A 24,219-nucleotide genomic window follows, 5' to 3' on the forward strand; every position below is an offset into this window, starting at 1 on the left:
GGTGAAATTAATTTGTGTCTCTGCGTACGGGCGTACAGTGAACGTATGGTAATGAATGTTTTAAACCCCATTTCATCGACAGCACTTATCTGGCAGCTGATGAGAGCTTACACGCTTTCGATTCTGTCCCGCTTGGCCAACACCGGCAATCCGATCATCGAGAAGGAAATTGTCCAGTGGGTGAACTCCAAGCTGCAGAGCGCAGGCAAACGGACGAGCCTGAAAAGCTTCCAGGATCCGGCGATCGCTGATGGCAAAATCATTATCGATCTGATCGATACGATCAAACCCGGCAGCATCAACTACGACAACGTCCGCGACGGTGGCAACCCGGAGGAGAACTTGGAGAACGCCAAGTACGCGGTGTCAATGGCACGTAAGATCGGTGCACGTGTTTACGCCCTGCCGGAGGATATCACCGAGGTGAAGGCAAAGATGATCATGACCGTGTTCGCCTGCCTGATGGCGATGGACTACGTGCCAAACATGGACAGTGCGAAATCGGCACCACCGGTCGCTGCAGTCGTGCAGGCTCCGGTTACCCAGCAGCTTCCACAACCACCCGTGGACACCGAACCGACGGTAGCAGCTCCAGCAGCGGTCGTAACCAACGGCACGAACGGGAACGGTACCGTTGGTGACGACGAAGAGGAGCATCATCTGCAAGAGGAGCCGAAGGAAGCGTCAGAGGAATCCTCCACCGTACCGGCGACCACGGCCAGCGAAACGATACCATCCACCTCACCTACACCGCCGCAAACCAACGATGAGTTCGCCGATTGAACGCCTCACGCCGTCCAGGGTGTGTTGGAAATTAAGCATAGATCATCGTAGGGATGGGGTGATATGCAACGGATTTGTGGCAGGAGCAACGCAACATAGTGGCCACAACAGTCAATATAATACCAGGTTATATAACGGGGGACAAAGTGATGCAGTGTAGAGAGAGAATTATACCTTTCCACGCAAGTCTATCGTGAGAATGTGCGTTTGTTTGTATGTATGATCATGTAATGTATGTATGCATGTATGTGTGTATGTATGGATGTGTGTATGCATGCAAGCAAACAACGGGTGGCCGGATGGCTTAAGCTCGTAGCTACAGGTTTGTGTGCACGTGGATGTAAAGTAAACAGGGCTAACGATCGTGTAATCAAACTTCTTAGTTCTGAAGTGTAAGAACAACATATACAAGCATATAACGCGTATGGATGTAATTGGTTTCGGAGGTAATGCAATAACAATTAGCTATAATTACATTCATAACTTTCGTAATAATTGTAGGGATAAGCAGGCAAGATCATCTACCAACCGTCTAAACCCCCAAACACACATACACACAAGTAATGTGTGACAAGAGATATCAGCTTCAAGCGTTTGAATTATTATAAACTATGTGGCCATGATGCGAGTAGCCCAAACATATTTGCATAGGTCGCACGTAAGTCAACGTTCTTTGGAATGTTTTTTGAGTTGTATATTTGATTTCCTTCTTTAATTGATTTAAACTGAACATTTTCATGCAACTAACCATTAGGCGCGGGCAACAAGAAATTACGAATAGCCTTCTTGACAGTCGCTGCAAAACAAAACACGTGTAAAGTACCAATTTAAAATGTATAACTTAGGCTCAGATTAACTTGCGCTACCGGCGTGGAGGGACATAGGAGAGCAGGATTTTTAGATAATTTAATTTCAGAAATAGTACTACGATTGTTTAGGCAACCACATAGTTGTCACAAAACGTTGTCGAAAAGAAGATAGAGATCCACAACTGTCCGAGAACGGTATAAAATGAATCCACTTTCTGAACCAAAAAATCAATGCAAGAAGGAATTGCACAGCACCAGGGAATTTAAAAGTAGAAACTTTGAAAGAATGATTGATTGCAATAACACATCCTTTCGCGCAATCGTTTGTGGCAATATTTTTACCCTTTTGTTTTCGAAACTTGTTCGCTGAACGATGGGCCATGGGTCCATTTGTTTCATTAAACCAAAAGACAGAATATTAAAAACGTAAACAAAACAAAGCAAAAATTAGCAGTTATGTGCCAAACTGAAATTAAATTGTTCACCCCCTTCACATAATTTACGACACGGTGGCACATTATATGCTTAGCAATGCTTGCAAGTGACACAATGTTGCGCCCCATTAAATGCACCACGTTTCCAGACGTTCCTTTGCGCACCCGATTAACGCTCTAAATGGTTAAAGAATTACTATCAACTATTGGAACAACATTGCAATAATTTAGGGACGGGAAAGAAATTCCTATAGGAATAGGAAGGAACAACTAACACATGGTTATATTGCTTTGCAAATTTGCAATTTGATTGAAATAGGTTCTTAAATTTTATTTCACTTCACTGCAATTAGTACATGCGAATACAATGCAGAGAATTGTGTTCTCCCATTTATTCATGTACAGCTAGAATAACAATGGCGGGGAAGGGGAGGGGAAAATGTATGTTAAGCATAAAAGAAACGCTAAACCATGTAAAGGGCGCATAATTAGCGTAAAAAGGATGACTAAACCATTCAGAATGAAAAATCTATCTGTAAAATGCAGTATTAGGTTCATTGTATTGTTCGTGAGCGTGCAAGTTTGTGTGTGTGTGTATTGCATCATTCATACCGATGGTGTTTTATCCGCGCACGCTCACACATAAACACATACACACAGATGTGCATATCGAACCACGTGGATTGAAAAGCTTATGTTTGATGCTTCTTTGAATTATTTTATTAGTGTTTGTTTTACCAGTAGAATAAGAAACCGGAATACGAAGAAACATCTAAACATTGGACGTAAAGTGTAGAAAGCATTACGGAAACCAGCCCGCAACTCAATCGATTGATACTACAGTCCGAATGCACTAAATGAACTTCGATTGCAACTATTGAATTTGTGCCAGTTAATTGGCACGCTTTTTTTTCAAACAGAAAACATCCAGATTTTGTTCTTGATACGTCTTCTAAAATGCAAACTATTTAATTGTGTCTGTATTGCTTAAAATAATAATTATTCAATCATACCTCACCCAGACAAACTGCACCAACTATTGCAAATATGCGATTTTTCTCCCAATAGGAAATGACAATTCTATCAAGAGTGTAGATCAAAAGACGTAACCGGGCGGCTTTGCATTATAATACAGACAGTGGATTAACTTACAATGAAATAAAATCAAACATCATCCGATTACAAAAAACAGGCTTGTTGTACATGTTGTAGGTTTGAGTGATGCAGTTCGTTTGTGTTTGCATGGGTCCACACATATCACTTCTTGCCATACTGCTTGAACGCGTTAAAACTGTTACAATGTTTGGTGAATTGTGTTTGAATAATTTTATAATATTTCCACTATCATCCTACTTCTTCTCCAAATAGCAACCTCATTATTTATCCTTTTTGTTGTCGGCTTCACACTCCACCGCATCATTTTCTCCCTTCTCTTCCATAATAGTCTCGCTCGTTGGGCCTTCAGCTAAAGAACGTTCCTTATTGGTACATTCAGCAGACGTATGGTCACGTGCTTTTGAGCTGGTCTTCACTCTATCAACTTCCTCGTCGGGCAACATTCTCGATCGTTCTTCGACCCGGCGATACAGTTGTTCCTGATTCTTTTCCAAATAGCCCGGTAGCCAGAAAATGGCCTGTACTAGTCTGCAATATGTAAAGATTTGTTACATTTCGGTGCGGTATGAGAAGAAAGGAGAGGGAATAACAAAACTTACTTAAATAGTACCCATCCGGAAAATACCAAGCAGAGACACGTGCCGGAAGTTTTCACCATGGCCGCATAGTCCGGTACCACTTGTTGATGCTTCATAGTAGCAACACGGCGGCGAGAAAGAGGCGGATTTGTCGTGTGTGCTTTTGATAAGCTTGCGAACAATCCAAAGGCGGCTAGCGAGTTGTCTGGACACTTCAGCAACTGTGTGCAGCAGGAACGTCCTCACACACGCTGCTGTATCTATCGATTGATCTTTGGTGCAATTGAACAACTATTCAAGCACAGCTAAATGACACACACGACGCAACACGGATGTTCGGCGAGTGGGTGTTTTGGTACATCATCGTCATGGAGACCGAATGGTGTCCTGAGGTTCACGTGTCTTAACTCACCTGGCTGTAATTGCTTGCATGTTATTGCAAAGTGTATGAATATCAGGTGGTCTCGTCCCATGCAAATTGACAACTAATTTCGGAATCAAAAAAAGCTCCTTTTGACAGAATGGGTGAAATGATTTTCCATAGGAACCGTTCACTTTGTTCTTAGCAACACATATGTAGTACACATTGGTGTCCTCATCGACGGCATTATTTTGATCCAAAAATGGATTTAAATAGTTCAGATTTGGTTTAGCTTACAATAACAAATATTTTGAGTGCTTTTTAAGGTATTTCTGTGCAAATAACGAAGATTCTAAGTTTGTTTGTGTATTAGGCAAGTCGTCAGAAAGCTTGTTTGGGGAAATGTTTTCACCCATGCTGTCAAAAAGTGACGTTCAACTTTTGCTATGAAAAACAGGCTATGAGACCACCTGATCTTCATACACTTTGTGTTATTGTATGGAAAAATGATTCATTTCAGTTTTTTATTTTATTTTCTCAGTAGATCCTTTATCAGTGACTTACACTGCTAAACATAACTTGGAGCTGATTGTTAGTGGACTTTACATGCCTTGGAAGCATTTTAAATACTACTTTTGTTTTGTAGAATTATTTGAAAACGACTTCTAGGAATAAAGCGAACATCTGTCGCACAAATTTTATACACATATGAACAAATATAGATGTTCGTTTTCTCATTAACACGCAAAACAGGAAAGATGTTCGTACACAAGAGATCTTTTGGTACACAAACGAAGTTATCAGATCACTGCAACCATAGCAACAAATAGTACATTCTCTTTCCAGTTTTTGAAGCTGCTCATTATTCTTCACCATTGGAATGCACAAGATACAAGTGATAGATAATAATGTGTGTGTGTGTGTTTCATTTTAACTACTTTCTGGCGCAATATAGGACGTAGTAACTGATCAAGATCTTCAAGCAGGCCGTTAATATTCCGGAAATTCTGGTAATAGTCCCGGAAACCCGCACGACTTAACAACATTCCCGTCATGGGTTAAAGCCTTATATTGCACGGACCGTCCCATCGTAGCAAAGTCGTCACGTAAAAAAGAATAAAAAAGAAGGTAACTACTAATATGAAGAAATGTAGAAAATGAAATTTTGACCTAAGTGAAATTCTTCTTCTACTTTTACTTTAGTCTGTTGGAATTAAAGTTATTTTAAAATCTATTCCGCTTTTTTGCCTCGAGCAACGATTCTAGGCTTATTGGAAGCAATATTTTTACCTTTTATACATAATCGTAATGAAGTAATGAAATGCAACCTCACCTCAACCACTTACTTCTATTGGAATTCTTACTTCTGTTGGAATAAACCCGACAACATAGCACTGGAGCCGGGAGAAATATGCCAAGCACATAGCTCGATACAAAAAATTACACACTTTCAATTTCATCGCAATCAGTGCGTAAAGGAAAACGAAAAGACATTCGTGGGAAGGGGTTCAAAAACCAAAGGTACTGGGGCTGTACCCTACACCATTACATCTGTTTGCGCCCCTTTCCCCCATTTTCCTTCCAGTTACAATTAGCACCGTTTAGGTGGCACCGATTTGCATAGTGTGAACATGCACACCACCCCCGATCGCGATGCTGCTAGTAGCTGGGAGTGCATTCGGTGCAACACCAACCGTCCACCACCACTCACCGACCTGTTGAAGCGGAACGTTCTTCCCGGCTCGTTCAACCGCACGCGGCGTTCCCCATTGTCATGCGATCGATTCGCGAACATGCGTGATCAAATCGATTCGACACCAAATCAATTCGCGCCGCACGATACTAGCTACAAGCTCTGGGCTCGGTTTGTGGAAGGATACGGTTGATCGGTTTCGAAACCCCATGTCGTATGGGTCTTAGGGAAGTGAGGAAGCAAGGGAATTGACTGTGTCGGTAACCGAAAATACCACGCGGGCGTCAAATCGCTTCTGTCTGTGTCAATGCTCTGTTACGCAGAGACATGCGACTTTTTCCAATAAGATCGTTTTTTTCTAATAGACATTCTTCTACTATTAGAAATTATTTAGTCATATATTTATTTTTCTGGTATCCAATTTGACTTTCTCAACCTTAGCGACCATTCCCCATTCCTTCGGGCAAGAATGGTATCAACAATGTTCGACACACCTGCCCACCAAATCTTGAATAATCCATCGCGAATATCGCAACGGTTGGCAGCCAAAACCGCCTACTTTCTGGTGAAGTTTTTCACTGCACTTTTTGTCGCGCGGCCAGCTCTGTGTGCATGCCAGAGAGTGATCGATTATTCAACACCGGACAATGACAACAGTCTGTGCTTTGGTACGATTGGTTCGAGCTGGCTGAAAATGGTAGGACAATTTTCGACACCACGCTTATAAAATTCCCTATCCCCGGCACTATCCGGAGTCAGTTGGAAAATGGCCTTCGAGCGTTGAAGGCAATCGGCAGTGTAGCTAGGTAACGGTAGCTGGTGGAATCTAAGGCAGTTTTCTAGGGGACATTAAACCTGCCAGTGAAAACCAATCGTTCGCGATCTTGTAATAATGGCTTCTACCACAAGTGTACGGTCCTTTTCGGGACAGGAGTGGTTTGCGACAGTGTTTCTGCTAATTGTGCTTAGCAGCAGTGGTGTGCAGTGCTTCGAACGTTTCTCTCCCATCAATGAGCTTCTGTTATCCGAGTTTGAATATGACACCAATATCGATCGCGATCTGTTGCCACTCGACGAACGATCGTACTTTTCTTACGATGAGCCGCACGAGCCAACGTTTCACACCGACTACAATCTGGCTAATCTGAAGCCGATTTCACCAACGCCAGGATTTACGCTCGATCCTTCCTACATATCCCCGGAAGATATCGTTCCGGCGCGTGCCAAACGGGCCAATCTAAGGGAACGAAGGAAACCATCGACGCACCGCAAACGCGAGCAGGAAAAGGAACTGCTCACCGATGAGCACGAGGAAGATCTGGATGAAGATGATGCGGATGAAAAGGCCAGCGAGTCGGAGGAGCGTACGGACGTGGACGATTATGCCGCACGGTACGAGCAGTTTATTGCGAAACATTTCGAAGATTTGGAAAGCAAGCGGAAAAAGTCCGCTCCTCAGCGTAAAGCACCTAAGCCGACCGACAAAGAGGACGACGACGACGGCGAGGAGGAAGAAGAGCAGGACGGTGATTACCGGTTTGATCGGGGCGACTACTCCTCCTCGGAGGATTACGAGCGAATAAAGGCAGAGTCTGAGGAGCAAAGCCGGCGGTTGGCGAAGGACCCCAGGAACTGCCGCACGTACGAGAAGGACGGTATGGTGTGTAGCGTGTGTCACGATCCGGCCAGCGACAGTGCGTCGGAGAGCTGTGCGTACGCTACCGAGCCCCACCATCGCAAGTATGCGTACGTGAAGGAGCGAAACTACGACAGCAAGAAGGATGCCGATCCGAACCGTGCAAAGGCAGAAGTGGACGAGGAGGAGGAGGAGGACGGTGATGAGGAGCCGGAGCACTCCGGTGCCGAAACACGCCCCGAGCGACAGACAGATGGTGCGGGAGACGGGATTGTAGGTTCCGCCGTACCCACCACACCCTCCAGACGGCGGCTCCCGGCGCATCCACTGCGCAAGCCGACCCTGCGCTCGAAACCGCACCATTCGGCGACCAACGGTGGCGGGTATCGCTACCAGCCGACCGATCTTCGCTCGAACCGGGCCAGCATGAAGCTGAAGCTAGCAGAGGGCAGTGGGCCGGCTGCCGATGATGCCAACATTTACGTGATGAACTACGACAACGAGCCGGAGGAGGTGGCGAAGGTGCTGGCCGAGTTTAAGGCGCGCGACTGGTCCAACTGTCGCACGGGTAAGCGGATGGAGGACGGCGAGCTGACCTGCTACCAGTGCACGGATGCGGCCGGCGTTAATCACGAGGAGTGTATGTACGTTTCAGAGTCCCGCCCGATCGCGTCCGAACCGGTGCGACCACCGCCCTCGATGACCGGGAAGCTGCAGCTGCAGCGGCAAGCACACAAGCGCAAGAAGGTTGTGGCACTGTCGCGCAAGGAGCTGGCGGCACTCGAACCATCGGCAACCAGCGCAGCCGGTGGTGGGCCGGTAAAGGAGAAGCAAACGGTCAAGCGGACGGTTTCGTTCCGCAGCTTCATCACTGGGTCGGGACGGGGAGCCCCGGGGTCATCTTCTTCAGCGTATGTGGCGCATGCAGGATCTGACGGTGACGAGCGCGTGATTCACTACGAGCATCACATTTCTCACGAAGTTCCTTGAGGGACGAAGGTGCAAGGAGGACGGATGGGTATAGGGAGCCGGAAATAGGGAGTTTCGCAAATAGTGTTCAATGCGCAATTTAAGTGTTTCTTTTTAAGGCCGAATATTTGAAGAATGTTCTAAAGGAAGAGGCCCGCACGCTGGGAGATCCGTTTAAAATATCCCTTTTTGCTCGTCAAATTACTCAAGGATCGATAACCATGTATTTTCTATTGCAGAAGTATTCTTTTGTGCTCCGAATAAACAGGCCGTTCTAATTATGATCAATAATTATGTCGACGAATAGAAGAACATAAACGCAGGATATAAATGATATAGGCTAACATGAATCACAACAGGATGACACAAACTTGCTGCACTTGACGACGACGAGAAACACACAAATGATAATGGATTTTCACTTAAAGTTATTTATTTAAATCATGTATTATCTGCATCATATCATCAATTCGTCAGCCCTTCGCACTTCTCTCTCCTCAATATGTTTTTTTTTCTATGTAATTTGTTTTTAGTTCCGTTTCAAATTCCCTCCCAGCCACTACTTACTGTTTACAGTAATTGCGTTGCTGCTGTCTTTGCACATGCATTTTGCCTTCCATGTGAACTCGAACCTTGTCTCCCTCACTCGTCTCGAGCGAATTGGGCTTCGTGTGCCCCACCCCTCCTCCCCAGGTGCATCGATGTGCAGGAGGATCATCTGCTTCCCTTTTTCCACGGCATACACGCTTGACCATTTGTCTCCCTTGCTTCATTCATAGTTTCGGCGGTACGCAAATGTTGTAATGGTGGTTTTCTCTGTGTGTGTGTTTTGCTTTCCTTTCCTTTGCTACTGCTGTAACGCTGGTTCAGCTCGGCCTTCTGTCCTGTTAACATTACGCGAATTTTCGTACAATTTTCGTCGTACCTGAATTGAAGGTCTAGTAATTGCATGAATTCTCATTCTCTACTCTATATAACGCCATTCTAATGGCATTCGTCATCGCAAAGGGGCATTCACACTGAAAGCGTTTTAAAATTAAGTATTGCAAATAAAACGGCTTTGAGATGAAGGTGATCGATCGATATGAGATGATGGGTTTCGGTGAGATGATTCAAAGAAGTAGACCCCTCTTGCATCGGTAGCGCAGCTCTGACCGCTCTTTCTTATCACGTTTGTTGTTATATATGAGTGTGCTATTTTTTTTTTTACGAAACCCAAAACGTTTCGCCTTTCTATAGTTTAGTTTACTCGATCATTGTCCACTATCAAGTCAAGATGCTTAGATGTGTATGTAGATAGAGCGATGTAACGGTAAATGGGGTATGCAACTGTTGTTAACGGATGTCCCATCCCATGAAACACTCGTGTCTTGCGCTTCATAGGTTTCAAGAGTAAAACAAACCAAAACTTCCGTTCGTAAACATACAAACAGCGAGCCCCCCTTCCTCCTTCCTTCCTTCCTTCCTTCTTCTGATCCATCGATAGTCTTTAATGTTAGGCATCACACTTCCAGTGCTTGTATTACACCACCCCCCTAAATACCAAATTGATCCTTTGCTGTTGTGTTGTGTAATGTACTCTTTGCTTAAAAGTTACCATCACCCCTCCCCTACACGATTGTTAGTCGATGCTTTCCACACAAACATGTCTCCTCTTACAATCAGATGCGATCCATTAGTGTATCATATGGGTGTGTTTGTGTTGTTTTTTGTTTTAAATATATATATATGCATATATTTTGTTTTTTGAGTCATCTTTAAATCCTATCAAAGTATTTTACACTGATTTCTGTTTTGCTTCAGCAGAGTGCATTCCTAGTAACATCGTGTCACGAACCAAATAAATCATCTACGCACCTAAATACTACAACTTAACATATCAAATGATTGTGCAGAGTTTGAAAACAATGTCAGTGTGTGTGTGAGTGTGTTTATGTGTACACACACAGGAGCACAAACAATATACACTGGCTGGTTTATCTGCCGGAAGAACGGGTGTGCCAAGTACGACCTTATTGCCTTTATCGTGGTGTAATAGAGAGAACATTCCTGCTGCCCTGCCCTCTCCCCGCCCGAAAACCCTCTCGCGTGAAATTTGCGAACTTTACGCGCTTCATCAATGCGTAATTACTAACTAAACACACGCACTCACGTTATGCGAATCCAATACTATTATACACGATCATGTTCTTCTTCTTTTTTTTCTTCTTGGCGTAACGACCATCGCGGTCATGCCGGCCCGATACAAAGCTTGCGGGACTTATTATAGTACCCCACGCAGCCGGAAATAGTCAGTCCTTGCTATGGGGCGACGGTCCATATAAGGTTTGAACCCACGACGGGCATTGGTTGGCTTGATAAGTCGTGCGAGTTGACGACTGGCCCACGAGACCACCCTGATCATGTTAATTTATCTAATTGTTTGTGTTTTGCTAAGAAAATATAAAACTATGTCAGAAACATCACTAACTTCACACACATTAGCAGTTTTGTTGTTGTAACGGAGAGGAAACAATGAACCTTCACTACGCACGTAACTACCAACCCTCGCCATACATGAGAGAAGCAGGTTAAAGCGAATAAAGGATAAAATCAGAAGTGTGACGAACCTTTTTCACTCGAATTTGTAAATTAACGTTGTTGGGCTTTCTAAAACCTCTGTAGCCCTTCTTTCTACTGATGTGCGGAGAGATAGTCTCGAGCAGTTTGATTGATGGAATTTTACTAAAATAAATTAAACGTTTCTACATATCTCTCTCTCTCTCTCTCTTCTTCTTCTTCCTTCTCTCTCTTGCTCTTTCTCTCTCTCTCTGCCACGTTTAGTTCTACGCCTTAACACTGTCGCACTGAATTTCACAAAAATTTCAAACATACGACTACGCTTAGGTCTGACCAATGTTTTGTTCTAGTTTTATGCGTGTAGTGGCCTACAATGCATGCACATATACAATAGGAAAGTAGCCCTTGTAATGGAATCCGCACATCAAGGGTACAATGCTGTATTTTCTTCTTCATCCACATCATTTTATTCTAACAAGGTTGGACATCATAATCGGTCGTCTTGCGTTTTTCTGCCCCGAAACGTTATATCTTAAAATAAAAGATAATCGACATACTTGCACAGAACGTGTGGTCTCTCTAAACGTCATACCAAAGAGTGCTTTACGCTACGGGCACGCGTAAAACGGTCTCCTCAAGAGATGCGTTCAAATCTTAACAAATAAAACTCTAAATGTATATTAGAATTGCGTACGGTTTGCGAATCTTTCATTGCAAAAGTGCATCGCGGCTGGATCGATTATGACCAAGCTGTCGCGAAACTGATCCTTTCCTAGGTATCTAAAGGAAGTTCAATACCACTGCATCGTGGTTACCTCACAGCTGAATATGATAAATGGTGAACAAAATGATGTTTTTCATTCGACACGCATTGTACGAGTGTCCATGTAGGACGACAGCTTCGGTGGTTTGCTTTATATGCAAAAACCATCGCAACGCACGTCCATAATGTCCCGTTGTTTTTTTTTTCTTTCTTTTAAAATACGTAGTTTTCGTCGGCCATATCTATTGCCCATCGGAATTTGTCACGCTGTGTCTTGTTGAAAATCTTCTCGATCGGTACTCCGAACTTCTTACACCTGCAGAGGGAGTAGAGGGATAAGCAACGGCAATGATAGATAATCACAAATCATTGGTTAAACACTCTCAGCAGGCGCAGGTGTAAAACTTACCAAGCCACGGAGATACGGGGATCCAGATAGTTCAGCTTGGATGTGCCCAGAGCGATCGTTTTATTTTCATCCCTATCCGTTTCCTGGAGCTCCAACTTCTTCAGCTGCTCCTTTAGCCTTTCCAACTGCTTGCTCTTCTTGTCAAACGCGCTCGGATCACGAACATTACTTTTCTTGAGATCCTGAAATGGTGTAAACCAAAACCAAACGATTGAAATTTCCGTTGCATCTCTTGCAAAGCGCCCTCCGAAGGTCTTCTTTGCCGTACCTTGAATTCCTTTTGACACTGTTCAACCTGTTCGCGCTTCACGCGAATCTTTTCCTTCAGATTGCCCATACTTTTCTCGTGCGTTTTCGGGACGGCCCGCTGATGGTTACACAAAATAGCGACCGCACGATTTGCACGATTGTAAGCAAGCAGCTTTTCCGGTACGGACATGTTAGGATCCGTCAATTCTTCCAACTGCTTTTGCAATGTGTAAGATGCGTTGAAAGTACGGAACACTTTGGCAGTGAGCCCTGAAATGAAATGGAGCAAGTAGTGACCAATTAGTAAGCGAAACAATGCATACACGCAATAGCACTTTTCTTCTATACGCACCATCCATCAATCCCTTCAGATATTCGTTCACTACGGACGTGTTTAACCGGTCAAACAGATCGTCGCCCGGCTTTTTGTTCTCTTTAAACAGCTCCAAGTTCTTGAAGACACGCTTCTCCACCTCCACCTCATTGTAGTAGCGGATGGAATCCTTACCGAGGAAATCGAACACAACCACGTTCTCTTTACCGTTCAGCTCCTTGTGCAGCGCTATGTGCTCGTAACGCAGCGAACAGCAACCGACCGTATCGGCCTGATCGTCGTCCTTTTCATTGCCCGCTCTCAGCGCAAGCTTATCGATAAAGTACATCGCTACCGCACGCTGTCGGATACGCATCTCCTTGCTCTTCCACTCGTCGCGGTACGTGTCTCGAATTTTATCGATGTGCTTCAGCAACCGACGCGCCGTTTCGTACTTCTGCCAATCCTTTTCGCCCTTCAGCTTGGAGCTGGGATTCAGCATGATGTACTTCACCTGCCCCTGCACATTTTCGACCCAGGAAGCTAGCCACGATACAGTGTTGTCGTGGCGCACCTCCTTCCATCGGCGACCTGGCGGTGGGGACGGTATTTTGCTGTCCTGCGAGCAATTGATGATGACGTCCTCGGGCATAACGCGCCTCTTCACCAGGCCCATCTTCGGATGCTCGCCACGGCCGCGGAACAAACCGGGCGGTTCTATTTTGAAGTTTCCAATCTTTTCCTTATGCCCATCGATAACGCAAATGCCGTACTCCTTCGTCAGCTGCTCGTTCGCCGCCTTCAGTGCAGCCTTCTCCTCTTTGCTGCGATTCCGGTTCTGCTCGGCCATTTCCGCGAAGTACGCTGCCATAGGACGGAAGTTACACTTTCCCAAGTCGGTGATGCGCTCCCGCTCGTGGGGCGTCATCGTTTTGCGCCAATCCTTGAAGAAGTTGTCATTGAACGCTTGCTTGGATGTGTAGTCGTGTTCCAGCATGCGCGCGTAGAAGCCTGCCACTTCCTCCGCATCCTGCGAGAGCTTCATTTCTTTGCCATCGTACATGAACTTCACGTGCGAAGGAAGTGGATCGTACGGTGGTGCAAATACAGGCCCCTTGTGCTCCAAATACTTCCATTTGACGCCGTCGTCGCGCTTTTCCTCCTCCCACCTGAGTTTGGAGAAGAAAATAGGCAAAACAAAAATCACGGCATTAGCGTATTTCGCTAACTATGATAATGCTCTCCGTATTCTTCGCACACCGGATAAGTGTTCTCGACCTATTCGTTAAATGTAAACGTTTTGGCACCCGGTGCAATGAGGTTGCACTGTTGTGGAAAAGAAGCCGGGAATCGCCATTAACGAGCGCACATGTAATCTGTGTCAGTATTCGTTTTGATTGATAGCACATGCTGTATCCATTGCGATGCTCCGCAAGTGATCGGAAAACGGAACGAAAAGCCGACAACATTCACTTGTTACGAGTGGAAAATTTCATCCAGCACACACTTTTTCATTGGACGAGCACGACTGTGCATGCACAGCCCCCAGCTGTCACCTGGTCTGACAGCTCACTACAAAAGCGCCATTCCGCATACGGCGGTCAGTGTATGAACTATCGTAAAATGTTGCCACAGCCAACCAACACATATGCACCAAACACCCATACAGCCACACTGCGTTTCACTTCCTCATCTCACAAGTCTTGCGCACTCTTCCACCAACGTGCAATGCTCCTCATGGAACCACCACCGGTATACCGAGTGGTTTGCCGGTCTGATGTTTTCAAAACATTCCTTTTCTTCTCCATTAACTACACACATACACACGCTTACAAACAACTCGGATGCTAACCAAATACATCCACTTACCATTTCCATACTTCTTGCTCTTCTTCTTCCTTCTTTACCCGAGCTCGTCCAGTCTTGCCGGTTCCAGCCTGGTCGCCGGTTCCTGCCTGATTGGTTCCAGGCATTGGGGGGGCAGCCTTAGCATTCTGTATTCGAGTGAGCAGAGAAATGAAACAAACATTGGCGTAAATTGGGCCTGCTTCGCAATGCTGCCATAGGTTGACGCAACACATATTACATCGTAATCCCGTCGTAAGTGCATATTTACCTTCTTCGTTTGTTGGGTGGGTGGTTCTACTCCTGGCTCCTTTTTTATTTTAGTCTTCTTCGGTTTCTTCTTGCTGCTATTGACATCATCGTCGTTCTCGTTGGCATCATCGGAATCATGCGAGCGCTTTTTGTTTTTCTTATCTTTTTTCTCTGTCTTAATCTTCTTCTTTCTACCATCTTCATCGTAGCCTTCTTCAGCCTCGCGTTTCTTCCGCTTTGATAGTGGTATATCGTCCTCGGACTCTTCCTCTCCCTCCTGGCCAGATTGCGGTTCATCTTTGATATCTAGCGGCTCCATCTTGATAGCGGCCTGAACGTTCGCCTGATACTGTTCGTGCTGCTGCTGCATGCCACCAAAATATCCTTGCTGCTGGTGTTGCTGCTGCTGGTACATATGGGGCTGTTGTTCATGGTGATGACCATTCTCAGTGTTAAAATCATTATAACGACTTGCGTCATCTCCCTCCTCGTCATCGTTATTCTGATAATCGTCGCCCTGGTTGGAAGTGTTTTGGTCCATCGTTTCATTTTGCTTCAACGCAAATGGTGTCTCGTCGGCGCGGAACTGCGACATCGAGTAATCGCACGAACTTGCCTGGGAAATGTCCAACTTTCCTCCCACAGGTCCTGCGTGGTTTTCCACCATCGCGTCATTCTGCTGGGGTATATACCCTTCTCCGTTTAAGAATTCCGTCGGAACAGGCTCCGGTTCTTCCTTCACCTTCACCTCGCCCGAAGCTACTTTCTCATCTCGGTGCCGATCCTTATGTTTGGAGGATGACGACGACGAGGAGTGCTTATCCTTGTCCCTTCTCGAGCTGGAATGTTTGTTCTTGTCCTTATCCTTGTCGCGGCTAGAGCTGCTGCTGCTACTCTTATGCTTATCCCGATCCTTGTCTTTGTTCGACGAGGACGAGGATGACGATTTGTGCTTGTCCTTGTCTTTATCGCTTCGACTGCTTTTGTCGCGATCCTTCTTGTCGCGATCACGGTCACGATCCTTGCCATCTTCGCGGCTTCGATGTTTGTCTTTGTCCCGTTCCTTATCCTTCGACCGATCTTTATCGCTTTTGGAGCTTTTGTGCGTCGACGAGCTACTGTGGTGGCTTTTTTCCTTATCCTTGTTGCTGCTACTACTAGAGCTATGTTTCTCCTTGTCAGACTTCTCTTTATCCCTAAAAAGATTACAAAAATTCATCAAAATCGTCAAATCAAGATTCACAAGCAAAACATTACTAATCGGCGAGCTCTTTGCATCACACTCACTTCGATGAGCTGCTACCACTTTTCGAAGAGGACGAATGGCTGCTGCTCTTGTGCTTATCGCGATTCTTGTCCTTCTCTCGATCGCGATCTTTATCGCGATGCTTGTCCTTATCCCGATTTTTGTCACGATCTTTGTCACGATGCTTGTCCTTGCTAGAGCTTTTGTGGCTTTTATGACGATCGCCGTTTTCACCACCACCGCCCGAGTGACCGTTGCTTACGCCGTTCGGCCGTTCCATCATGCCATTCATCACCTTGGAGGAATCCTTTGGAAAAGATAAAGTATCAATAATACAATTAGTAAATACATCATCGCATACATCATACAGGAAGCCGCAAGTACTAGATAACAATATCTTATCCCACGAAGGATTGTTCAATATACACCATTTGCAATACAAACAAGAATAGCAATGTTTAAAAATAAAACCTCCTTTTAACACGTGCCTCGTTCGCCTCAATTTGCCAAGCTAATCACGCAATGAAAACGTTGAATCAAGTAAAAAAATATATACCCGCGTACTATTGAAATGGCATCAATCAACAGATACGTAAACTTTTTCTATTATATTTCATTTGATAATACCAATAATAAAAGCATTTGTAGCAAAGATATATAAAATATTATAAAAAAGCTACACACACTATCCAAACAGTCAAAGGCCATTCTTATTTACAATATAACTACGCATAAGTGCGCAACAGGCAACAGTTACTGAATTTCACACTCAACGAATCGTAAACTGTTTTGTCATTGTGTGCATGCTGCTTTAGATTGTCCACGCGTAGCATAGTAAATTGCTTCTTTGCTCTCCCAAAATCCGTTAAAATAATACTAATACTATGATACGGCTATGCGAGCATTACCATCACCTTCAACTTAACCCACGAGATGCTTCGACGATCGATTAGCATTTGCAACACCAGAAATGCGGTCATTGTCCATGTGTTCGCTTCGCCACGCAGCATTTTACCAATCAGAATTGGGTTATGCTGCCCTAAGACTGGGCTGCGAATCCAACATGAACATGGTGCGGTGCCACTATCTATGATGATGATGGTGGTGTTAACGTTTTCCGCCATGTGCCATACATTTCAGTGTATGCGCACCATACTTGTTATGCTAATACCCAAGCACATGTTCCCTACACCGCATGCAGCCAACCAGCTGATCTCCCAAGTCTTCCCCTTAGTCAAATAATACATGATAATGCCGAACGGTAGAGAGGTAGAGGAGGGGAGAAGACTAAAAGATGAAAATAAAAATAAAAAGAGATTGGCTAGCGCAAACGAGGTTAGAACGATTTCAGTTCAATTATAAGAATCAACGTGTTCTCATACAAAAATCGGGGTTATCGTATTCCGGTTTAAGCCGACCGGAAGAACCCATCCGGTGTGGTGTTAAGTTAAATAAAGGTAAATTAAAATATGGCAACATTTGCATCATGTAAATAAGTGGTAACGATGATTTTGCCTGCACATATTGCCCTCCAATTTCTATAAAACATTGTTTATAATAATGTTATTATGTTTGGTTTGGACAATGTTATTTAATTTAGATTTAATTACATCTCCAATCAATTGCTGAATCAACAGAATTGAATTCCTTTACGCAGGACTTGATATCCGGCCACGTTGTATACTTTCAATTTCACCATAATACATGCAGCACACACTAAATTTCCTCCCCGTGCTACCATACATATAGCCGCAATATACACGTAGTGCTTTTATTCCATTCACCTTGATTGAACGTTTGCTGTGTGCTGAATTTCGTGTGTTCATGTGCGACCGTGTGTTAATGCGCCTCTCATGTTGCAAATACTTCCTCTTCCATTCAAGCGACGAGAAAACGTTCGTTCGGCTGATAGTGAAATGCACCGCCGACTTCGTTCACGCGAACAAGTTTCACGCAAAGAGACAAAACCAGCCACCGACTGTGTCTTTTCTGTGTCGAAAGAGGACCGATGTTGGGTGCATTGCGCGTTTTAAAATACATTTCACTCTTGTTCTCTTGTGTTGGCAAAGGCACAGACACCAATAGTCTGGCCCGACACCGCACATCTTGAGTGCGTCACTGAAGTGAGGTAAAAATTGGATAAAAAAAATATGTTTTATCCTTAGCCAATCTAGAGAACACCTATTTCATCTCCACACGCTCATGACCTTTCCGTGTCAGGCACAGAGAATGCGTAGCCCTAGTCACATTATCACTTTTCATGCAATGCCATGTCTGTGCCGCACACCACACCAATTCCAAGCGAAGGTGCGCCGTACATATAGCAAGGGCAAGCAGTGAAAAATTTTCTAAGTCCCCAAAAAAGTTGGGACTTAGACGAAAAATGACGAAAAAATCAACCCACTCTGGAATGATAGCATTTTCGCTGAAACGCGTTTTGCGCCAACTCCCAGCACGATACGACCAACCAAATTGAAGATATTCGATTTTTAACTTTCCTTCACTGTAGGCAGCGACGTGGGACTTAGTCTCCGGACGCCATTTTCCTCGCTGGTTCGGTCGGCTACGCTCTAACATCAGCGAACATAGCCGCCGTACACACACTTGTGCTCGAATAGACAGACCCGCACCGCACCGAACGCGACCGAGAGCCCGTTCGATGGACAGCGCTTGAATATCTCCGAAACAAGTTTGGTAGATAAAAAATACCACAAAAAGCTATTCTTTTGCTACTTTCACTAATCATTTCATCGAATGTGACACCAATTACGATTGCTTTTGAAGGACTTTACATTTGCGAGCCGAGGACGTCGTTTTCGCAGAGTGCGAGTGTGACACAAGCACGAGCGCACTGTGTTCTTTGTTAAGGGGCTGATTCTATATCAAACGATAGCGAATCCAGACCCTCAAACCAGGGATTATTCATCTATTACGACGAACCACAAAGGCCATACAGGCCCGGTGCAAAGGGCCCAATTGCGAACGAGGCAGTACATGGCACATACAATGAGAAAACTTCGAGAACGATTTCTACACCGTCGCCGAATGGGACAAGTGTAAATGTTGCGCACAATTTGAGAACGATCTCCTTTCCATTATCATTGACACGGCCGGGTCACTTACCGCGGGTTGAGGAACGGCAGCGTCGACACTCATGTTGGCACCTTTTCCACAGCTTTTGGATTCCGGAAAGCAATGATTTTTCGACGACGGAAAACTACGGCGACCACAACGACAACGGTGTTCGCGATACGGAAGAAGAGCTTCACACCAGCACCTCGGTTGTTCGAACAGCACGGATTATCCCGCATGCCCTAGTGACGGGAGGGTTTGTAAACAATGATCCGTTTATTACCTGTTGTTCAGTGTTCACTCAACCTTGTTGAAGCCTTGAAGCTGAGCAAGAAAGATATCATTTCATCTATCCTTCGTTGATTAGAGATATTCAATGATCGATTTTGATACATTGCATGAGTTCTTGCTAGGTCAAATTGTGTGCAGGGTAAATTATTTTCTCATATCGTACTGTTATTTTTATTCACCATCTCTTGAAAGGGTCATCACAATGCATTTTACTTCCCATTGCAGTAATGTTGAATGCTTTAATTTGCTAAATTAAATCATCAACTTACAATTCATATTTCACCCTTTTGAGCCTTCGACAAAAAAGCATCACAACAACGCACACACTGCACGTAGCACTGCTCGAACCCTTCCGAGCCGCTATCATAGTACGGATCGCGTATGATAGCACCAGGCTGTTGCGGATCGAAATCACCCAGCAGTAGTATTTTCGCTTTGCTGTCTCCCTTGGGCGCGCGTTCCTTCAAATCAGCAATGTTCTCCCCGTCCATTCCGAAAATGTAATCGTAATGCTCAAAGTCCGCATTTTTAATCTGCCTAGCTTTGTTGCTGTACGGTAGATCGTGCTTTTTCATTGTTGCCAGAGCCCGATGGTCAGGGCTTCGTCCAACGTGCCACGATCCGATGGCCGCACTGTCTACTTCCCACTGATCTGCTACGCCAGCCGTGTCGATTGCTTTTAAGAACACCGCCTCGGCGATAGGTGATCGGCAGATGTTTCCTGAGGGTGATGAATTCCATACTGATTAATTATTTCACATCTATTTAAACAACAGGCGGCGGTGGTATATCGGAATACTCAAATCGAAGATGCACAACTTGCCGGGGCAATTGAAAAACACATCAAACATCGTGCAAAAAGTATGTTGTTTTCTGCAATACTGCAGCAAAATGACACCAACCAACATCGGACCTTACCGATGCCGGCGGTTTGATTACACTCTAGCTTTCAATGATTTTGCGAATCGTATGCATCGCGAAGGCGATCACAAACCTAATTATAAATATTATCAAGAAGTTAGCTTACCCAGGCAAATAAAAAGTGCTTTCTTTTTCTCACTCATGTTGCTCGCGGTTCTTGTAAATAAATGTGAATGTTTTGATTTAATTTACACCTTGCTGATCTGTCAATAACAGGGTGGTCCAAAAGAAACACCAAAACAGCTACTAATATTTTTTAAATAATTCGCGTGATTAGCAAAGCATGGATTGAGGATTGAATTAAGCACGTTGCAGGCCTGGGTTATGAAAATAGGTACATAAAATCATAATATGCTTAATGAAACAAAACCAATTAATTGCTTCGAAAGCTAGAAATGCATGTTTCGAATGTTTTTGCAGACTAATAGCAAAAGGTAGTTGCATAGTGATAAGGTCCGTTTTAATGATATTTTCTAACAACTCTTCTTCCACCATTTGCTCCTCCATTTTGATACACGACCATGCCATAAGCGGATCTGTTGATGTAATTTGGATACGTATGTTACAATACTCCTCGCATCCAGAAGATATATTTTTACTTTCTTGATACGTAACGAGTGTTTAACGAGCTTGAAAGTGCAAAACTTTCGGTGGAAGGTTTAAGGGACAGAGAGAAAAATCGAGATGTTGACGGTTGTTGTTGGACAGGCTTGTTAAGGTACCGGAAGGTTATTTAGCAAACATATTTTAACTGGTGACTGTTGTTTCGTCGTAGGGCATCCGAATAGCTGCAGTGCTAGAGTTTGGATAACTACATAAAAACGTCTTTGATGTTTTTAAACTGACGAATTGATAAATCGACTGGAAGATCAAACCGGTACTGTGTCAGGCAATCCAACGTTTTTAGAGCGTCGCGAAATCCGGTGTTGGCCACATAGCTCCAGCTGGCATAATGCGAGCTAACCAGCTCTTTGCACTGGAATATAAGGTACAGCCATTGTGTTAACTTCTGGGCACTGGTGGAGAGAGAAATAAATATAACCAACATTGATTACTCAGGACCTTATACAACGATCTTATACAGCGGCTACTTACTTCAATCCGGCACATACGAATGCCTTAAACTGTGAATCGTAGCTTCTCTTGTAGGGACTGTGTAATGCTATGATCGACCCAATAGCACTGAGAAGACTCTGTAAAGAAGCAGGACGAAAGTGTAAAAAGTGTGCACAAACTACACAATATGTGTACAGAATAATACCTGCTTGTTCGACAACGGTCTACCGTCCACGATGTCCAGGTTGAAGCTTTCTGACAACTTTCTAGCCGGCGTCGAGTTGTAACGATCACCATTTTTTATATTGTAATACACCAGCAGCAACTCCCAGACATGCATTTCGTCCTTGTTATTGCTATCGAATTGTGGTTCCATATCCTCTTCTTCATCGTCATCTAACTGAGAAAACAGATTCTCCTCCGTAACGGCCGCATTCGACGTATCCTCCTCCACATACGACGATTGTTTCTTCGGCGCAGTAGTCGTTGCCCCGGTACTCTTTCGTCTAACTTCCGAGCGGTAGAAACTTTCATTTGCACGACCGCTCATGCTGGAATGGTTGGTACCACTATGGCCGCTGCCCGTAGTAGAAAAGCACCCGGAAATGAATGGTACAAGGCTGTGGCTCGCACTCTCGGAAATGCTCCGCAAACCGTGCTGCATTAACCGTTGGATAGTTTTCGCCAAACGCTTGCGAACAAGCAGAGTCAACTCGTAATTCTTCCTATTGTCGCGGCCAGGACGGTTCGAGTCCTCGTCTTCCTCGTCGTTGTGGTCCGCTTCCTTGGGTGATATTTCATTCTGCATGGTTAGCGCCAAAGACGCTATCTCCTGCACGTCGTACTCCAGTCTTGCTCGAATATCGCCCCAACAGTTTTGTCGCGTGCGGGTCATCATCTTGGTTTGATAGTTTGTCTCGCTGTTTCGATGCTCACTTCCACAGTTGAACTGCGACAGGGCGAACATTTGCAGCAGCGTTCCGGCCTTATCCATCAAACCAAACGCTTTGCTATTGAACGATTCCCGTTTCGCTGCAGCCTGGCTTGCACTGGTGCCGTTACTCGGGTGAGCGGACATAGGCTTTGAAAGAGTGTGACGGTCCGACGAATGTTGCGATCGGCCCTCGTTTCCCTTGGATGCCTCGGCTCTCTGTTCCTGTTGCTTCTGCTGCTCCAGGAAACGTTTTTTTATTTCCGCTTTCTCGTTTGTCTGCAGGAAGCTGATGAACCGCTCGAGATCCTGAATTTGCGTTTTCAGCTGCGTCACTAACTGTTCCTTCATCTTCAGTGGATTCACTAGCTCATCGAGAGCGCTGTCTACTTGCTGACGCAGATCTTCCGATGTCAGCTGTGGCAAGTCGAGCTCGTTCAAGTTAAGGTTGATTTTCTTCTTTATTTCCTCGATGATTACTTTCTGCTTTTCCAGAAGAATCGTTTGTGGCAGGATGCCCGCCCCAGACTCGTATGCGTATCGCTCCAGGTCCATTAGCTGCGACTTCAGCTGCCCGATAAGCTCCTGTTGTTTTTCGCGCAGATTTTCCACCGATTCGGGGCTCTTGTCGAGATTGGCCACAATTTCGGGAATGTTTTGCTTCACCGGATTCTGTTGTATTTCCGGTATGCCAAGGAAGGCAAACTCTTCCAGATTTTTCAGCAAAGTATCCCGCTCCTGCGGTGGCGCTTCCACTATTTGCCTCAGTCGTAGCTGCACCTGGGCAAAATGTGATGTCAGTGCAATCAAATTCGACGACAGGATTTCATGTTCGTCTTCCAGGGATTTCAGCCGCTCCCGTTCGACTGCACCATCTGGCAGCATTCTGTCGTCCAGGTGGTCAATCGTACTTTCATCGGTGAGCCCTTGGTTCGATTCGGAACTGAAAGCGGAATCAAAATCGAACTCCTCTTCCGATACATTCCGAGGCATCGAACGATCAGTATCCACGAACAAACCAAATTTCATGTCCACTTCCACATCGCCATCGTCACGACACGCTTCCTCACACGTCGTCTGTCCATCGCAACCTTGTTGGTCATGTTGGTCCCCAAGGGAGCGAGCCTCATCGATGCGTATATTTACAGACATATTTGTCGCGCTCCTCACTTCGATGACGCTCTGCCTGCGTGTCGAATGAATTCACATTCACAGATCGCTTCGAGTAATTGAACCTTCTGCGGGATTATTTCTTTAGCACACCTGTGACGTTCGCGGAAAATGCTCTTTCGTGTGGGCGCTAGTATGACGTGTAGCCAAACTGTATTTTTTCTTCTTTGACTGCTGCACCATATGCAATCACTGAACGAAAGCCTTACTCAAGCGCGTATTAAGGCGATATGCGAGCACGGACAGTAGCTTACTACCCGTAGCGAGTAACTCATTAATTAAGTGCAGACTATTGTTTATTTGTACAATGCGTAACGTTTCACTGCCCGTCTATAGTTCTGTACTTGGGGCACTTGTATAATAGAGCTGTCCTTCTCCACGTCCTACCATTTTTACTGTGCTTATTGACATTTTACAAAAGCTTTTATGCTTCGCAAGTGTTGGTAAAATGCTTCTGCTATGTTTATCTCTCTGTATCTATGCTTACATGAGGCGCATGCGCACAAGACAAAAACGTGAACCGTTTCGAACCACGTGCGAGCAATCGAGGAAATGGAAATGAAAGCTCTATTCGGAATTTGTGTTTCGAAACATTATTTACAGATATTTTTTCTTTACAAATCTAAAATGTCCAGCTATCTTAGAACCCAACCGTTTGATAATTATTGTTTTTCATTTTATACTTTTTCCAATTTTATCGCAAATCCATCAAGAATAATTAACGTTTCTTATGAGAATATGTAACATATATACAAAGTTAAAT

The 24,219-nt window shown here is 44.7% G+C and overlaps 5 protein-coding genes across 10 annotated transcripts in view; 2 read left to right on the top strand and 3 right to left on the bottom strand.

The window, feature by feature from the left end:
- LOC120907743 (plastin-1) overlaps positions 1-3,208 on the top strand; it is a 27,524-nt gene extending 24,316 nt beyond the window's left edge. For all 5 annotated transcript variants that reach the window (XM_040319102.1, XM_040319100.1, XM_040319099.1 and 2 more), the window contains one exon: positions 83-3,208. In XM_040319102.1, coding sequence (XP_040175036.1) covers positions 83-783 — 701 coding nt within the window. In that variant the 3' untranslated portion in view covers positions 784-3,208. The remainder of the gene's footprint in view (positions 1-82) is intronic.
- LOC120907800 lies at positions 2,932-4,159 on the bottom strand. The gene is made up of 2 exons (XM_040319104.1): positions 3,742-4,159; positions 2,932-3,670 (listed from the first exon to the last, which is right to left on the bottom strand). Exons 1-2 carry the CDS (start codon positions 3,834-3,836, stop codon positions 3,403-3,405), a joined length of 363 nt encoding a protein of 120 aa, XP_040175038.1. The 5' UTR covers positions 3,837-4,159; the 3' UTR covers positions 2,932-3,402.
- A 403-nt stretch (positions 4,160-4,562) lies between these two features.
- LOC120901507 (myb-like protein V) lies at positions 4,563-8,667 on the top strand. Of its 2 annotated transcripts, none has more exons than XM_040309521.1 (2): positions 4,563-7,978; positions 8,066-8,667. In XM_040309521.1, the coding sequence occupies exons 1-2, from the start codon at positions 6,667-6,669 to the stop codon at positions 8,398-8,400; spliced, it is 1,647 nt and encodes a 548-aa protein (XP_040165455.1). In that variant the 5' UTR covers positions 4,563-6,666; the 3' UTR covers positions 8,401-8,667. The 2 variants fall into 2 exon arrangements, with proteins under 2 accessions (XP_040165455.1, XP_040165445.1); XM_040309511.1 differs by having other exon boundaries at positions 4,563-5,209; positions 5,667-8,667.
- Positions 8,668-9,576: 909 nt separating this feature from the next.
- On the bottom strand, positions 9,577-23,844 carry LOC120906677. Its single transcript, XM_040318565.1, has 13 exons — positions 21,561-23,844; positions 21,395-21,492; positions 21,115-21,315; positions 20,492-20,502; positions 19,702-20,054; positions 19,139-19,315; positions 16,057-16,322; positions 14,789-15,965; positions 14,542-14,666; positions 12,712-13,841; positions 12,379-12,629; positions 12,111-12,292; positions 9,577-12,017 (listed from the first exon to the last, which is right to left on the bottom strand). Exons 1-13 carry the CDS (start codon positions 23,436-23,438, stop codon positions 11,915-11,917), a joined length of 5,952 nt encoding a protein of 1,983 aa, XP_040174499.1. The 5' UTR covers positions 23,439-23,844; the 3' UTR covers positions 9,577-11,914.
- Positions 19,523-20,517, bottom strand: LOC120901549 (low molecular weight phosphotyrosine protein phosphatase 1-like). Its single transcript, XM_040309580.1, has 2 exons — positions 20,406-20,517; positions 19,523-20,099 (listed from the first exon to the last, which is right to left on the bottom strand). Exons 1-2 carry the CDS (start codon positions 20,440-20,442, stop codon positions 19,651-19,653), a joined length of 486 nt encoding a protein of 161 aa, XP_040165514.1. The 5' UTR covers positions 20,443-20,517; the 3' UTR covers positions 19,523-19,650.
- Positions 23,845-24,219: the final 375 nt, after the last annotated feature.

This window comes from Anopheles arabiensis, chromosome 2 (assembly GCF_016920715.1).
Source record: "Anopheles arabiensis isolate DONGOLA chromosome 2, AaraD3, whole genome shotgun sequence".
Lineage (NCBI taxonomy): Eukaryota > Metazoa > Arthropoda > Insecta > Diptera > Culicidae > Anopheles > Anopheles arabiensis.

What these genes read in the sequence shown, in the direction of transcription:
- LOC120906677 (XM_040318565.1), bottom strand. Translation starts at nt 23,438, where the DNA reads ATGTCTGTAAATATACGCATCGATGAGGCTCGCTCCCTTGGGGACCAA. An exon ending in AGCAGTGCTACGTGCAGTGT is followed by an intron (nt 19,316 to 19,701) that starts GTGCGTTGTTGT and finishes CATGCGGGATAA; the next exon opens with TCCGTGCTGTTCGAACAACC. An exon ending in CCACCCAACAAACGAAGAAG is followed by an intron (nt 14,667 to 14,788) that starts GTAAATATGCAC and finishes ACTCGAATACAG; the next exon opens with AATGCTAAGGCTGCCCCCCC.
- LOC120907800 (XM_040319104.1), bottom strand. Translation starts at nt 3,836, where the DNA reads ATGAAGCATCAACAAGTGGTACCGGACTATGCGGCCATGGTGAAAACT. An exon ending in TCCGGATGGGTACTATTTAA is followed by an intron (nt 3,671 to 3,741) that starts GTAAGTTTTGTT and finishes TACATATTGCAG; the next exon opens with ACTAGTACAGGCCATTTTCT.
- LOC120901549 (XM_040309580.1), bottom strand. Translation starts at nt 20,442, where the DNA reads ATGAGTGAGAAAAAGAAAGCACTTTTTATTTGCCTGG. An exon ending in AGCACTTTTTATTTGCCTGG is followed by an intron (nt 20,100 to 20,405) that starts GTAAGCTAACTT and finishes CATCACCCTCAG; the next exon opens with GAAACATCTGCCGATCACCT.
- LOC120901507 (XM_040309511.1), top strand. Translation starts at nt 6,667, where the DNA reads ATGGCTTCTACCACAAGTGTACGGTCCTTTTCGGGACAGGAGTGGTTT.